The following is a 16,138-nucleotide window of genomic DNA, read 5'->3' on the forward strand; positions in this document are numbered from 1 at the left end:
CAATTTGGTGTTTGTTAATGTTTTATTATCCTGCTGCACAGCTCTTTTTTTGTACTCTGCTGCATGCCTCCAGCACTTGATACAATTTGCCTGAAAATATTATACGAATGAACTGGAGAAACAGTTATAGTAATTCCCTAAATGCTAAAGGTATATGGTTGAACATGCTTAGAATGTTTTATGTTCTTCTCAGTTCTGGGAATATGGGTTGCATAGCAGGTTATAATGTTTCTTTTGCTCCTTTCTGAATCCAGGTTTGAATTCAAGCCTGGCTAATCGAATGTGACAGCTTCCTTTTGTGTCAGCTGTAAAGCTAATATGTGAAACAGGTTCATCACTCACCTGGCAGGGAACGCTACTCCAAGACTCACCCAGCTTGGAGTCCCGCTTGGAAACCTTGCTAACGGACTGGCTTGCCCTGCTAGTTGATTTTAATATATTGTGGAACAATAATTGAGTTTCCTGTGAGTATATCATAGAAAATAGTCAACACTACAAATTTTGGATACCTCTTGCCGTGGGTACAAAAGGCGTATCGAGTCACAGTGTTTGCAAAAATCTGAAAACAGATCTGGTCACCAACACTTTAGCTTATTTAATATAATAGGCTCTTCATTCAATGTATTTACTGACTGGCAATTTATCCTGGACGGTAATTGTATACTGGCCATAGAAATTCCAAATAATCAATTGCAAGCTAAGGTGAGATTTTCCTCCCCCTCTGCGGCGTGTTACATGGCGGCGGGAGGTGGCATGCCACCCGCTGCCGGCGGGATCTTATGGTCCTGCCATTGTCAACAGGATTTCCCGTTGAACGCATCCCTTGCCACCTGGAAACATGCAGCAGGGATGTGACGTCCACGGGACCATCAGATCCCGCCGGTGTGAACGGCAGCGTGATTTTGGCATTAAGTTTTCATAAATCTGTAGTAATAAATTCACGGATCAATGTGAACAAAAAACAAGAAGCTTGCTGAAAGCAGATGCTGATGTACATGAATAGGTAGAAATTATATCATCAACATTATGCTGGCATATACCAAAGAGTTACACTCACCTTACAAGAGTTCAGCTCCTTTGCTCACATTTAGACCAAGGTCAGGAGCCAAGTAACCCTTGCAAATCCCAAACTGAGTAGGTTATTGCTTTGTGAGTGCTGCTTGATAGTTGACACCTTCCATCACTTTGCTGATGATTGAGAGTAGGCCGATGGGGCAGTAATTGGCTGAATTTGACTTTTCCCATTTTTCTTTGCGGACGGGACATACCTAGGAAATTTTCCACATTGTCGGGTAGATGTCAGTTTTGTGGCTGTACTTGTACAGTTTGGCTGGGGTGCGGCAAGTTCTGGAGCACAAGTCTTCAGTACCATCGCTAGAATGTTGTCAGGGCCCACAGCCTTTGCAGTATCCAGTGCCTTCAGTCATTTCTTGATATGGTGTGGCATGAATCAATCTGTGATCTCAGGAAGAGGATGAGATGGATCGTCCACTCAGCATTTCTGGCTGAAGATGGTTGCAAATGCTTTATCACTGATGTGCTGGGCTCCTTCCATCATTTAGGCCGGGGATGTTAGTGGAGAGTCCTCACCCTGTTGGTTTTCGATTGTCCACCACCATTCACGACCAGATGTGGCAGGACTGGAAAGCTTTGATCTGATCCTTCGGTTGTGGGATCACTTAGCTCTCTCACATACTGCTTCTACTGTTTGGCATGCATGTAGCCCTGTTTTGCAGCTTTACCAGGTTGGCACCTCATTTTTAGGCATGCCAAGTACTGCTCCTGAACACTCCTCATTGAACCAAGGTTGATTCCCTGGCTTGGTGGTAATAGTAGAATGGGGGATATAAAGTTAATGTTTATTTATTAGTCACAAGAAGGCTTACATTAACACTGCAATGAAGTCACTGTGAAAATCCCCTACTCGCCACACTCTGGCGCCTGTTCAGTTACACTGAGGGAGAACTTAGCATGGCCAATGCACCAAGCCAGCATGTCTTTCGGACTGTGGGAGGAAACCAAAGAACCCGGAGGAAATGCACGCAGACACGGGGAGAACATGCAGACTCCATAGAGTGACCCAAGTTGGGAATCGAAGTCAGGTCCCTGGAGCTGAGAGGCAGCAGAGCTAGCCACCATGCCGCTATTACGGTGGCACCATGAGGTTACAGATGGTGGTTAAATACAATTCTGCTGCTGCCATTAGCCCACAGCGCCTCATGGGTGCCCATTTTTCAGCAGCTAGATCTGTTCTGAGTCTATCCTATTTAGAGTCTTCCGTAAATAAGGAAGGATGTGCAGGCCTTGGAAAGGGTCCAGAAGAGGTTCACAAGAATGATCTCTGAAATGAAGAGCTTGTCGTATGAGGAACTGTTGCGGATTCTGGGTCTGTACTCGTTGGAGTTTAGGAGGATGAGGGAGGATCTTATTGAAACCTACAGAGTACTGCGAGGCCTGGATAGAGTGGATGTGCAAAGAATGTTTCCACTCGTAGGAAAAACTAGAACCAGAGGGCACAGCCTCAGGCTAAAGGGATGATCCTTTAAAAGAGAGATGAGGAGGAATTTCTTCAGCCAGAGAGTGGTGAATCTGTGGAACTCTTTGCCGCAGAAAGCTGTGGAGGCCAGGTCATTGAGTGTCTTTAAGACAGAGATAGATAGGTTCTTGATTAATAAGGGGATCAGGGATTATGGGGAAAAGGCAGGAGAATGGGGATGAGAAAAATACCAGCCATGATTGAATGGCGGAGCAGACTCGATGGGCCGAGTGGCCTAATTCTGCTCCTATGTCTTATGATCGTAGCATGGTGGTAGTGCCGCACAGCATAAAGGAAGATATTTATGTCTCAGTTTATTCTATATTAACATTGTTTTTGTTTGCTCTGTCCTTTTACTTGCTTTGTATCTGATTATCTTCGGAGCAATAGATGTTTTTAAAAAAATCAAGAGATCCTTTCCTTTGCAGGTTTGTCTTGAAAAGAGCAGCTTAGTATGATATTTTCGGTAGATTAATATTCCGATATCAATCAATATCAATGTTTTAGACTCCTGAGGACACTGAAAAGAAATACAAAACTCCAGATAGGCCAAATAAATGAACACAGGCTGTTTCATACCCTGTCTCGTGAATGTAACCTCGTCCTAAGGAATTTTTGGAAACTGTCTCTCAAATTTTGTAATGTCCCAACTACATTAGGGGTTGTGGGTTTTAAACAAAAACAAAAAGACATGGTTTGCACACATAAATTCAAAGTAACACACAACAGATTTACTGAAAGAGATGTTCTCTGCACAGAAAATAAACGGAAATTAAAAGCAGCCTGTGAAACATTAATGACATCATCAAATCATGTGATCAGCTCTTAAAGCAATCATGCAACCAATTAAATATATAACAAATTTCGACAAAGAAAAGCCTAACACAAGAGTCTTTAACCAAACAGAAACAAAGCTGCTCCACTGTGAATAACCAGAGGCTTTATATACGTGGCACAGGGCTAGGGCATCAAATCTCCTCTCTGGAACATCATTACGGAACTTTTATGTACCCGTTCAGCAGAGTTTCCCCAAATTTTATCAAGAATGCCTGATAAGACATGTAAAATGAAGAGACCTAATGTTGGCAGTTCAGCCAGCTATTTCAATAACTAATTAATAGCATTATACAAGTGGTACACTGGCACAACATTAGCATAGAAAGAAAATAATTTGCACTTATATAATGCTTCATATTTCAGTGCTATCTCAGTGTCACATGCTACAAATTACTTTGAAATAGATCATTTATACACTGCAAGATAAAATGAACTGCAATGAAATGGATAATCAGGTAATATTGATTGAGGGAAAAATGTTGGAAGAGCAGCGGGAAAACTCTGTGCTCTTTTTTGAATAATGGCAGGAATTTCCAATCTCTACCTGAACCAGAACAGATGGAGATTTAACATCTCATCTGAGGGACAGCACTTCCTAGCGTTACTGTGGAGTGTCAGCCTTGATTATATGAAAGAACTTGCATTTATTTGATGCTTTTGATGTCCATAGGATGCACTAAAATGCTTCAAACCTAACCGGTTCTTTTTGAATTATATAGCCTAACACAGCACAGGAGCAAGCCCAACTAGCCAAAATGGCTATGAACCACTTGAGCCTCCTCCCATCTTTCCTCATCTAAATCCATTATCATAACTCTCTATTCGCATCTCCTTCATATGCTTATCTAGCCTCCCTTTAAATATTTGCCTCAACTACTCCCTGTGGTAGTCAGTTCCACATTCTCACCACTCCATGGGTAAAGAAGTTTCTTCTGAATTTCCTATCTGATTTCTTGGTGATCACCTTATATTGATAGCCTCTAGTTTTGCGCCTCTCAAGCGGAAACACTCTGACCGGAATTTCACCACCTCGCCTGCCCCGGAATTGGGGTGGGCGAGGCTTGGAGAACAGAATTCTCCGTTGGCCTCGGACGGGAGTTAATAAAATCCCACCATCTGTATCTACTCCACCTTTTATAATTTTAAAGACCTCAATTATATCACCTCTCGGCCTGCCTTCTTTCACGAGAAGGAAACCTAGCCTGTTCAGCAGTTTCTTATAAGTGTAACTTCACATTTTTGCTATCATCCTTGTAAATATTTTTGCGCCTTCTCCAGTTCTTCCATATTCCATTAACAACATGGCAACCAGAACTGTGTACAGTAATCCAAGTGCAATCTAACCAAGGGCGGTTGTAAACATTTAGCATAGTTTCACGTTTTTAATTCTATCCCTCTAGAAATAAACTCTTGGGGTTAGCTTGCTTTATGGTCTTACTAATCTATGTCGCTACTTTAAGTAATTTGTGCGTTGCACTCCCGGATCCACTACCTGCTCCACTACTCCATTCAGATTTTTAAATTTCCAATATGCAACTTCCTTATACTTCTTAACATAATGTAACGACTCACCCTTATTGATTTGAAATTTATTTGTCACTTATATATGATTTGATTTCATTTGATTTGATTTCATGCCAACTCTTTTAAACTCTCTAACAATGCTTTATATATGTCCATTCTACAAGTTTATTAACGTCTTCTTGCAATTTGTTGGGTTCTCCTCAGTGCTGACTGGCCTCCCACATCCATACTGGTGCCATCCACAAATTTAAAAATTGCGTTTTGATTCCAAAATCTAAATGATTAATATATATTGTCAACACCAATTCTTCCAACACTAATCCTTGTGGGGACCCCACTTCCACCTTCTGTCACTATTGTTGTCCTACCCCTGCTCTCTGTCTTGCAGCCAAGCCAGCCATAAGCCATTCATTCAATAATATAACCCCTGATTCTCCATTTGTCTATTGTATGGAGCCATGCTGGAAATCTAAATAAGTTCCATCAAATTCAGTCTAGATTCCTGGATTGAAGCTTCAACTCACAACTCATTGAATAAGTTGTGAAGAGACATTTCAAACACAAGTTGCATATGATCTAAGAGAATAGAAAACCATCTCCATAGATTTTTACATTTCCTAACATTAGCTCACTTATCAAATTATTTCAACCTCATAAGTGAATTCTTTGTTGGATTTTTTAAAAATTCATTCATGAGGTGTAAGCATCACTGGCATGACCAGCACTTGTTGCTCATCCTAGTTGCTCTAAGAAGTTAATAGTTAGCCAGCTTCTTGAACCGCCGCAGTTCATCTAGTGCAGGTACCCCCAGAGTGCTGTGAGGAAGGGAGTTCTGGGATTTTGACCCAGCAGTGAAGGAATGGTGAACTAGTTCCAAGTCAGGATGGTGTGCAGCTTGGAGGGAACTTGCAGGTGATGATGTTTCCACGCATCTGCTGCTCTTGTCTTTCTAGGTGGTAGAGATCACAGGTTTGGAAGGAACTGCCAAAGGAGGCTTGTCAAGTTGCTGCAGTGTATAATGCTGCCACGTGATACTGGTGGTGGAAGAGCATATTTAAGGTAATGGATGGGGTGCCTATGAAGTGGGCTGCTTTGTCCTGGATGGTGTTAAGTTTCTTAAGCGTTATTGGAGCTGCATTCATCCAGGAAAATAGACTGCGGTCCGCCATACTGCTGACTTGTGCCTTGTAGATAGTGAACAGATTTTAGGGAGTCAGGTGGCGAGTTACTCACTGTAGAACTCCCAACCTCGGGCCGGTTCTTGTCGTCACTGCATTTACATGTTGGTCCAGTTTAGTTTCTGGTCAATTATAACTTTATGGAAAATGGAAATCAATTTTTCTTGCATGCAGAAGTATCACATTTATAACTGCACTGATAGGCTTCAAATTAAGTTAACCTTTGTAATAATCACATCAAGTGACAAGGTATCATATAAATGAAGTACATTAAAATATAATTGACCATCTAAACTATGGCACCTCCGACAATACAACACTTCCTCAGTACTACAGGTAATTGTCAATAACAGCTAAAAATTCTGAACAACATTCTGGCCTTGAAGTAAGGCTGCTGCCAAGCTGACAATGTTTTGGGCACAGAAACAGGCCACTTCCCCCAAACAGTCCTTGTGGTTATTTTCTATAACATACTTAAATACGTATAATACATTTATATGAGGATAAGTAAATATACAACACTGAATAAAATTACTGGTTTATAGTCATAACATTGCACTCACTGTTCTCAATGGAACAGCACTGTTATGGGGAGGCGATAGTGGTATTATCACTAGACTACTAATCCAGAAACTCAGCTAATGTTCTGGGGACCTGAGTTCGAATCCCGCCACGGCAGATGGTGGAATTTGAATTCAATTTTTAAAAATCTGAAATTAAGAATTTACCGATGACCATTGTCGATTGTGGGGAAAACCCCATCTGGTTCACTGATGTCCTTTAGGGAGGGAAATCTGCCGTCCTTACCTGGTCTGGCCTACATGTGACTCCACAGCCACAACAATGTGGTTGGCTCTCCACTGCCCTCTGAAATAGCCCCGCAAGCCATTCAGTTCAAGGGCAACTAGGGAAGGGCAATAAATGCTGGCCAGCCAACGACGCCCGTGTCCCACAAATGAATAAAAGAATAAACTGTATTTACCGGCTCTGCACCTTCTGGATGGAAGCTCTGCTACTTGATTCCACCGATCTTCTTTAAAGTCGTAGCACTCCACACTTCGTATAGCTTTAGGTGCCTGACCACCAACCACAATCATAACCTGCAACCAAAAGCAGATCTGTGTAACAAATCAAATAGTAACAACACAGACTCTTGGATGTGGAAACAGTTCAATTTTTTCAATGTTGGTGTCTAAAGATGTCTCCAAAATATAGGTCTTAAAAGAAAACCTGATGCAATATCTGCTGCAATTCTGACCTCTTGATTTGTGGATTATGTGACCACACAAGCAGGACAAGCTCTCGCCCACCCCCACACCGCCCCCCCCCCAAAAGATTGTATCTAACTTCCTCCTTAAGTCAACAGGGATCTAACAGGTATGTTTTCCACTAAAGTTTAGTTATAATATGCCAAATCTGCAAAATTCAGATAAGCTGATCAACAGCTTCATAAAAGCTGACAAACTCAAAAAGTAACATTCTACTGAAAAATAGCCCTGACCAAACCAAAGAACAATGACCTCTACTTCAAGGCAAATGGTCAAGCTAAATTCCTCTCTTTCATCAGGTTGCAATACTTTTAACCGCATGTCCATCGTCCAATTGTTTAATATATAACAGTAGTTACATTGGAACATGAAACTATTATGCTGTAAAACTGCAGCTATGCCTAATATTCCATTAGTTGCATTAAGAAAAGAAAGAAACTCAAGTACGTAAATATACAATTTTTGAAGGAGCTCTGGCAGTATAAAGTTTCCATCTGGGGACAGAGTTTTCATAGAATCCCTACAGTACAGAAGGAGGCCATTCGGGCCATCGAGTCTGCACCGACCACAATCCCACCTGGGCCCTATCCCCATAACCCCATGCACTTACCCTAGCTAGTCACCCTGACACTAGGGTCAATTTAGCATGGCCAATCAATCACCTAACCCGCACATTTTTGGACTGTGGGAGGAAACCGGAGCACCCGGAGGAAACCCACGCAGACACGGGGAGAATGTGCAAACTCCACACAGACAGTGACCCAAGCCAGGTCCTTGGCGCTGTGAGGCAGCAGTGCTAACCACTGCGCCACCATGCCGCCCATTTTGCGGCTTGGATTTTATTTCTGACATTATGGTGCATTTTCCACCATTTTCAAATGCTTTGTGATATACATAAAGGAGAGTGAAGCGAGCAATGCTTGTCCATGGTGTCTAAATTGTATATTCTCTTTTTCCCAGAGTTTGCACTGTCTGGGCTGTATCACGCTTAGATAGATCTGTGTTCAATGACAGCAAATTCATATCCATTCATTCCAGACAAGTGGAAAATAATTGCACGTTTTGCGAAGAGAATACACTTCACAAAAGAGGCATTTCACTCAGGATTTGGGTGAAAATCGACTTCCCACCTGAGCTGACTCAGCGAGCAACTACAACCCACCCCACCTGAGCTCACTCGGAGGCAACTACAACCCATCCCACCTGAGCTCACTCGGGGGCAACTACAACCCACCCCACCTGAGCTCACTCGGAGGCAACTACAACCCATCCCACCTGAGCTCACTCGGGAGCAACTTCAACCCACCCCACCTGAGCTCACTCGGGGGCAACTACAACCCATCCCACCTGAGCTCACTCGGGAGCAACTACAACCCACCCCACCTGAGCTCACTCGGGGGCAACTACAACCTACCCCACCTGAGCTCACTCGGAGGCAACTACAACCCATCCCACCTGAGCTCACTCGGGGGCAACTTCAACCCACCCCACCTGAGCTCACTCGGGGGCAACTACAACCCATCCCACCTGAGCTCACTCGGGGGCAACTACAACCCACCCCACCTGAGCTCACTCGGGGGCAACTACAACCCATCCCACCTGAGCTGGCTCAGCGGGCCACTACACAGAGTCCTACAGTGCAGAAGGAGGCCATTCAGCCCATCCAGTCTGCACCGACCACAATCCCACCCAGACCCTATTCCTGTAACCCCACACATTTACCCTGCTAGTCCCGCTGACACTCGGGTCAATTTAGCATGGCCAATCCCCCTAACACACACCTCTTTGGAGTGTGGGAGGAAACCAGAGCATCTGGAGAAAACCTATGCAGACACGGGGAGAACGTACGAACTCCACACAGACAGTGACCCAAGCCGGAAATTGAACCCGGGTCCCTGGCGCTGTGAAGCAACAGTGCTAACCCTTGTGCCACCGTGCTGCCCCTCTACAACCCTAGTGACCCACTACTACAACCCATCAGAAGTAGGCAGCTGCTTATAAATCAATTTAAATCAAATCCTATGACATCATTAGCACTCAAAATGATTTTAATATGGCAGATCATGTGGCAAACCTGCCGAGTAAAACATAGCAGAGTTGCTTTCACAAGTCGCCTGAATAATCAATAGATCTAAATAAAAGCAAATTATTGCGGAAGCTGGAATCTGAAACATGAACAGAAAATGCTGGAAAATCTCAGCAAGTCTGACAGCATCTGTGGAGAGAGAACAGAGCTAATGTTTCAAACCGGGATGACCCTTCATCAAACCTCATTAGATCTGTTCACCATTATGAGCAATGCATTCCCAAGGCAATTCCATGATTACAGTTTGCTCTTTGATTCTAATCCCCCTAATTTGGCCTCACACTTAGCACTTTATTATGGCTACTGTTTAGAACATAGAACATAGAACATAGAACATTACAGCGCAGAACAGGCCCTTCGGCCCACGATGTTGCACCGACCAGTTAAAAAAAAAAACTGTGACCCTCCAACCTAAACCAATTTCTTTTCGTCCATGAACCTATCTACGGATCTCTTAAACGCCCCCAAACTAGGCGCATTTACTACTGATGCTGGCAGGGCATTCCAATCCCTCACCACCCTCTGGGTAAAGAACCTACCCCTGACATCGGTTCTATAACTACCCCCCCTCAATTTAAAGCCATGCCCCCTCGTGCTGGATTTCTCCATCAGAGGAAAAAGGCTATCACTATCCACCCTATCTAAACCTCTAATCATCTTATATGTTTCAATAAGATCCCCTCTTAGCCGCCGCCTTTCCAGCGAAAACAATCCCAAATCCCTCAGCCTCTCCTCATAGGATCTCCCCTCCATACCAGGCAACATCCTGGTAAACCTCCTCTGCACCCTCTCCAAAGCCTCCACATCCTTCCTGTAATGTGGGGACCAGAACTGCACACAGTACTCCAAGTGCGGCCGCACCAGAGTTGTGTACAGTTGCAACATAACGCTACGACTCCTAAATTCAATCCCCCTACCAATAAACGCCAAGACACCATATGCCTTCTTAACAACCTTATCTACTTGATTCCCAACTTTCAGGGATCTATGCACACATTATTTATACTTCTTTATTTTGAATAGGCAAAAAGAACAAGTAGTAGACAAATCTGTTTCTTGGATATCTGTGAAGTGCAGTGAATAAAGGGCTTTTACTTCACCTTGCCAGATCAAAGCAGCACGTTACATTTCCAATGGGAATAAACAGAAATGAGTGTTCTGGGATTTACAGCCATGACCTAGTTTCAGCACTGTAATACATTGACAATGCCACACAATGTACCACGATCTGATCTTCCAGCTTTTAAGACAGCATATTACTAAATCAAACAATGATAATAAAGGACTGAATAGCATAATCATTTGGAATGAGGGGCTCCCCAGCCTTGAGCATACTTTGAACAGATAGGACAAAGATGTGACGTCCAAGTGACATGCTATTTCCTAGAGATAAGGAATCACAGTTCTAAAGTTAACACTTAAATGAACCAGTAAAATTTAAGGTGGAGCTATTTTCACTGTGGATCTTCTGTTGATAAAAGATGTTTTCAGCATTCAGTTGGATTTTTTTTGGCAAACATATTGAAATTAAAGTGCTTCTTAAACAGTTCTTCCACCCATCCCCAAAAAGGTTCTGTAAAACAAATGACCAAGAAGCCAAAATTAAATTTCCAAATTGTTTTTATTATTCTGCTGGCCAAGCTTGTCCAACAGGTTGCCATGGAGAAGACCAAAGGATTGTTTTCACATGTCTACCAACACTGTTTAGAGGTGAAAACAACCAGTCTTTCCAGATTTCTCAGGTAAACCTGTACATTCTGAAATTTGCTCCGAAGTAAATTTGGCATTAAGTAAATCCGTGCGCAAATATCAAATACATAAATAATTCCCTGAAAGTGAGTGTAGATAAATAAAGTCACAACAAAGGCCATTAGAATGATTGCTTCATAAATGAGAGCATAGTGTAAGAAAGAATTTGTGTTGCGCCATTCCCAAACTCAGGACATCCCAAAGCGCTTCAAGTAATCAAATACTTTTCACGCATAATCACTATTATAGTCGTGAGACATAGTCGCCAATTTGCAGGCAGGAACAAAATATCCTACCAGATATTCCATTTTAATTATATTGTTTGTGGGACAAATTTTGATTCTCCTTATCAAATAGTGCCATGAGATCTTTTATTCCCACCTGGAAGGGCAGGTGGAGCTCTGGTTTAGCATTTCATCCACTAGATGGTACTTCTGATAAAGGCAGCACTCCCTTAGTGCTGCACTGAAGTGTCAGCCTAGATCTACAAGGTCATCAGGCATATAGGGAATTAAGATCACAGCACTGGCATTCTTGCCCTGTGCTCTGTGGCTGGAATTCAAAAGCTTCTAAGCATTGCAGTGAGGTCAATATGACCGATCACAAGACTGGCTCTTTGAGAGAATCTGGCATTAATAATATTGCTGACCTAGGAATGTGGTACTAGCTGGGCAAACCAAACTCTTTGTCTTGAAGGGACACAAATGAACAATTTCAATGTAAACAACCTCCAGACCTATCAATTAACATATCAATCCAAAGAGAAGTTGAATTTGAATCAGTCAGTGATATTATGGTCAATTGATTCCGTGTGAAGTATTGCTTTAAAGATGAGAAAAGTTAATTCCCTGGAAGGCTGCCTGTTGACCACCCCCTCCCCCTCTGGTGCTGCCTGCTGATCTCGCGGCACCCCAAGAGACCTGAGACACAGCAGCATGCCTACCAATCATCAGAATCGGGAAGCTGTTGCACAAGGTAGTGTCTAATCTGATCTATACTGTCACCAGAGCAGTGATTTGCGTGTCCATTGAGATGGAGTCAGTGACTTGCTTCTTGGGTACGAGGCTCTCATGAATGTGGCAGGAAAAAAAAATCAGCTGCTAGTTCCTTTCCACTGACTTGTGTATATACCGACATTTCTTTATTGCAACTCATCATGGTTTTCAAAATACCTTATCTGACACCACTGAGGAAGCTCCATTGAATTAGTGGTTCAAAAAGGTCCACTACAATCTTCTCAGAGCAACAAGGTGAGGGCTATAAATTAGACATTGTCAGCATCAACCACAGCCTGAGAGCAAATGAAAACAATTCCTCAGTATCACTGTTGCTGTCAGTGCTATACTATAAATGGTACAATGCCTCCAGTATCACTAATTCACAAGATTTTTATCCCTCCCAGTGTACGGTAATGGCCTGTTTTATTTCTGTCTATATTGGAAGGGTATTTTTCCAATTGCACATTCCATCATGAAGTGCCTGTTAGGTGCGCATAAACCTGAAACTATATACATGAAACCAAGGGGTTCTTGATAAACGCTGCCGGTCAGTGTGGCTCCGTGCCAAGAATGTGCCAGCAGAAAAGTTTCCGTAGTTACTTCTGACCAATCTTAGTTCAGCATTGGATGGCAGTTTTAGACTATGGTAGCAGCCTGACCAGTCTGCTCTCATACCTGTAGGAGACACATTAGCAAAGCTACTGGTCAGGAAAAGAAAACACACAGCTGCTTTCATTTCAAACTGTAAAACATTTTCTTTCCTACCTTGGGCAGGCTGATTGGGGTCCTCGGTCTCGTGCGCGCAGTCTTTATTGCAGCTCGTTGATCAAGAGGAAGTAAATGGTATTTCATTGCTTCAATTAGGAAATCTTTGCATGTATTATTATTCTTTATCAAAGCCTCTTCTTCTACAGTCTGCATGTAGCGGGGACACAGGCACATCAGCAAGAGTCATCAACAAATATGGCTTGACATACAATCACAAAAACTGCCTCATTAAGAAAGGTTGCACTGTGCCAGATCCAGGAAAGGAAAATCCTGTAACATGGCACACCACTAACCCCAAATGCTTTTCCAAATCTGAAAGAAAAAACAATCCTTGTGCAAACACGGCATAACATTATGTCCTGCGTGCACTTGGGATCAAATCAAATTTCATAATGCGAAAAGAGGTGTTTTATATTTGGAAGTGGACTTCAATTTTTAAAAAAAATTCATTTAAAGTTTATTTATTTGTCACAAGTAATCTCACATTAACACTGCAATGAAGTTACTGTGAAAATCCCCTAGTTGTCACACTCCTGCTCCTGTTCGGGTACACTGAGGGAGAACTTAGCATGGCCAATTCACCTAACCAGCACGTCTTTCAGACTGTGGGAGGAAACCGGAGCACCCGGAGGAAGCCCACGCAGACACGGGGAGAATGTGCAGACTCCCCACAGACAGTGACCCAAGCCGGGAATCGAACCCAGGTCCCTGGCGCTGTGAGGCAGCAGTGATAACCACTGTGCCACCCCAGTTACAAGATGTGGGCATCGCTAGCTAGGCCAGCAATTATTGCCCATCCCTAATTGCCCTTGAACAATTAGGGATTGGCCTTCTTGAACTGCTGCAGACCTTGAGGTGCAGGTGCACTCATAGTGCTGTTAGGGAGGGAGTTCCAGGATTTGGACCCAGTGATAAAGACAATGCAATGCCGATTCCAGACTGATTAGGTCTTTTTTAGTCGGCACAGATACAATGGGCTGAATTGTTACCTTCTGTGCTGTACATTTCCTATGGCTAGAATTTTAATTGGTGTAGCAGGAGTCCTGACAAATGGCTCAAAGCTGAGACCAGCCCCACCTCAGCCATTTCTGGGATCTCCGGCCACAACTTTTCATTGTCCAGCAATTAATTATTTGCCAATGGGGTTCCTTCCCTTTAAAGGATGGGCTCCTGCCCCCAAAAGCCACTGGGCAATCAGAGTACCAGCAGTCTGCAGCCGCCTGGTGCAGAGGACACCTGCTGGGGCTGCTCCTTGAAGACAAGGATGCCATTGAAGCTAGCTGCCCCCCCAACCATTATGCGTGGTCTGAGGACACAAGGGCCGATCGGGGAGGCCATGGCATGGGTGTGGTAATTGGAGTATTGTTGCCAGGGGCCCTCCAAATGTAACAGTGCCCGAATAGGAGGACACCACCTCTCCCACAGTCGCAGGGAGGCTGTTAGGTTTCATCAGGCAGTCTCTCGATGCAGCAGAAGGGCCCATCTATTGCTGGTAAATTGCCAGCAGCAGCAGAAAGGGATCCTTAATTGACCTCTGGTTCGGAGGACTATTCAGCAGCTTCCACACTGCTGGTAAAATGCACAACAGCAGTGAGGTGACAGGCACTGCACCACCATCTTCCCTCACCATTATACAAAGACTCCTCTGTGCCCCAATCCAGCCCCATGTTTCTTTCATATGTTATTTTAAATTACAAAAGATATTCCTGTTGGCTGCAAATTTGTTTTGCAAGATTTTTTAAAATAGCTTTTCTGGAAAATGATTTTATGCACATTGTAAAAGAGAGTCACCAATTATTTCATGTTTGGATGAAATTTTGTTCCTTTTCAACTTAAATGTAATATTTTTTGGTTACACTATTTCTGCTTAATCGCGTCAATATGCTTTTTATAAAGCCTGGCAATAAACCATGTTCCTGACCATAAAAAAGTACTCATGATGGGCTCTACCTAACATTAGATCCCTGCTCCATTTGCACTGCTGCTAACCTGTACAAGATAGTCCCGTGGAAGCAGAGGAAGACGAACATTTTCCATTAGTTTTGCCATGTGGTCCAGGCGGGCTTCTTTGTCATACTTTATCCAAGAGATAACGGCTTCAAATACCTGCCGATGAGAAAGAAGCACGTGGAAGTCTGAATGAACTAAAGTGAGCATTTATTTTTGTAATCTAATTCCAAAGTTACGCTCCAATCTCTATTCTTGCTCAAATCTTGTACTTGTGGCCCCTAGCCTAAATCAAAGTTAAACAGCCTTTTCCTTTCACTTGCATTTTGCCCAGAGATGTCCGAGCTGTTACACTAGCACTGAGCCCACCAGTGAACTCTGGCTGGCTCAAAGGAGATCAGAAGGGAGCAGGAGCAGTAAGCATTTGGGAGATGGAGGAACATCAGTATATGAACCTCACCCACACAAATCCTTACTCCAAATAGGCCAAAAACACTGGTTAAGGAGTGTTGATATGGAGGACGGATGCCCCTCAAAAGGTAAAAATGCTGCCATCAAATGCCCTTTAAAAATGAAAAATATATAATGAGACCATCATTTTCAGGAATCCAAGCGTTGATCGTAATGTTGCCCCCAAGAGTGAGCTCCGTTTCGGCTGTTGATGGTAAGGTATGATGGCAAGACCAGGTATACCTCCCTCAATGTCAAACCAGGTCCCAACTGAAGTGCTGCCAGTAGCTTTCCATCGCATGAGATGCTAGTTTGCGCTTTGGTGGTGCTTTGTTAAACATTGCCTTGTGTGGCTCACCAGAGGCACTCTGGCCTGGCAGTCTCTGCCACAATTACTGCAGATAAAGGCAGTTGGCTGAGAAGGCGCAGGATTCACTGGACTCTGTTTTCTCTCGGCCCCCTTCTTCGCCAACTAAGCTTTTCATTTCTGCTCACCTCTTCCAACACTCCTTCTGAACAGTCAGACTAAAGAAGTCCTGGTCATTGGCAACTGCCTCCCAGTTGTCTGTATCAACGCCTGCTATCTTCATATCTTGCTTGCAGATGTCCTTGTGGCGGAGGTACAATGTCCAGCAGGCCATGACCAAGTAGCCAATGAACATACAGAAGGTCTTCAGGTGTACAGCTGTCATGTCACCCATTCAGTGAACAAGCTGAGCCATCGAAGATATCATTGGATGTCAACTGGGCTGTTTTCTTTACTGATGGACCTGGTGTCCCAGTGTTTCCCCTAAGGA

The 16,138-nt window shown here is 43.4% G+C and overlaps 1 protein-coding gene across 6 annotated transcripts in view; it reads right to left on the reverse strand.

The window, feature by feature from the left end:
- LOC144505104 (kelch-like protein 3) overlaps positions 1–16,138 on the reverse strand; it is a 121,591-nt gene that overhangs the window by 19,002 nt on the left and 86,451 nt on the right. For 2 of the 6 annotated variants that reach the window (XM_078230931.1, XM_078230929.1), the window contains exons 7-9: positions 14,934–15,050; positions 12,942–13,091; positions 7,058–7,175 (exon numbers count right to left, since the gene is read on the reverse strand). In XM_078230931.1, coding sequence (XP_078087057.1) covers positions 7,058–7,175; positions 12,942–13,091; positions 14,934–15,050 — 385 coding nt within the window. The remainder of the gene's footprint in view (positions 1–7,057; positions 7,176–12,941; positions 13,092–14,933; positions 15,051–16,138) is intronic. The other 4 variants (XM_078230935.1, XM_078230934.1, XM_078230932.1 and 1 more) reach the window with 3 other exon arrangements.

The sequence above is a fragment of the Mustelus asterias genome, chromosome 16, assembly GCF_964213995.1.
Source record: "Mustelus asterias chromosome 16, sMusAst1.hap1.1, whole genome shotgun sequence".
NCBI classification, from domain to species: domain Eukaryota; kingdom Metazoa; phylum Chordata; class Chondrichthyes; order Carcharhiniformes; family Triakidae; genus Mustelus; species Mustelus asterias.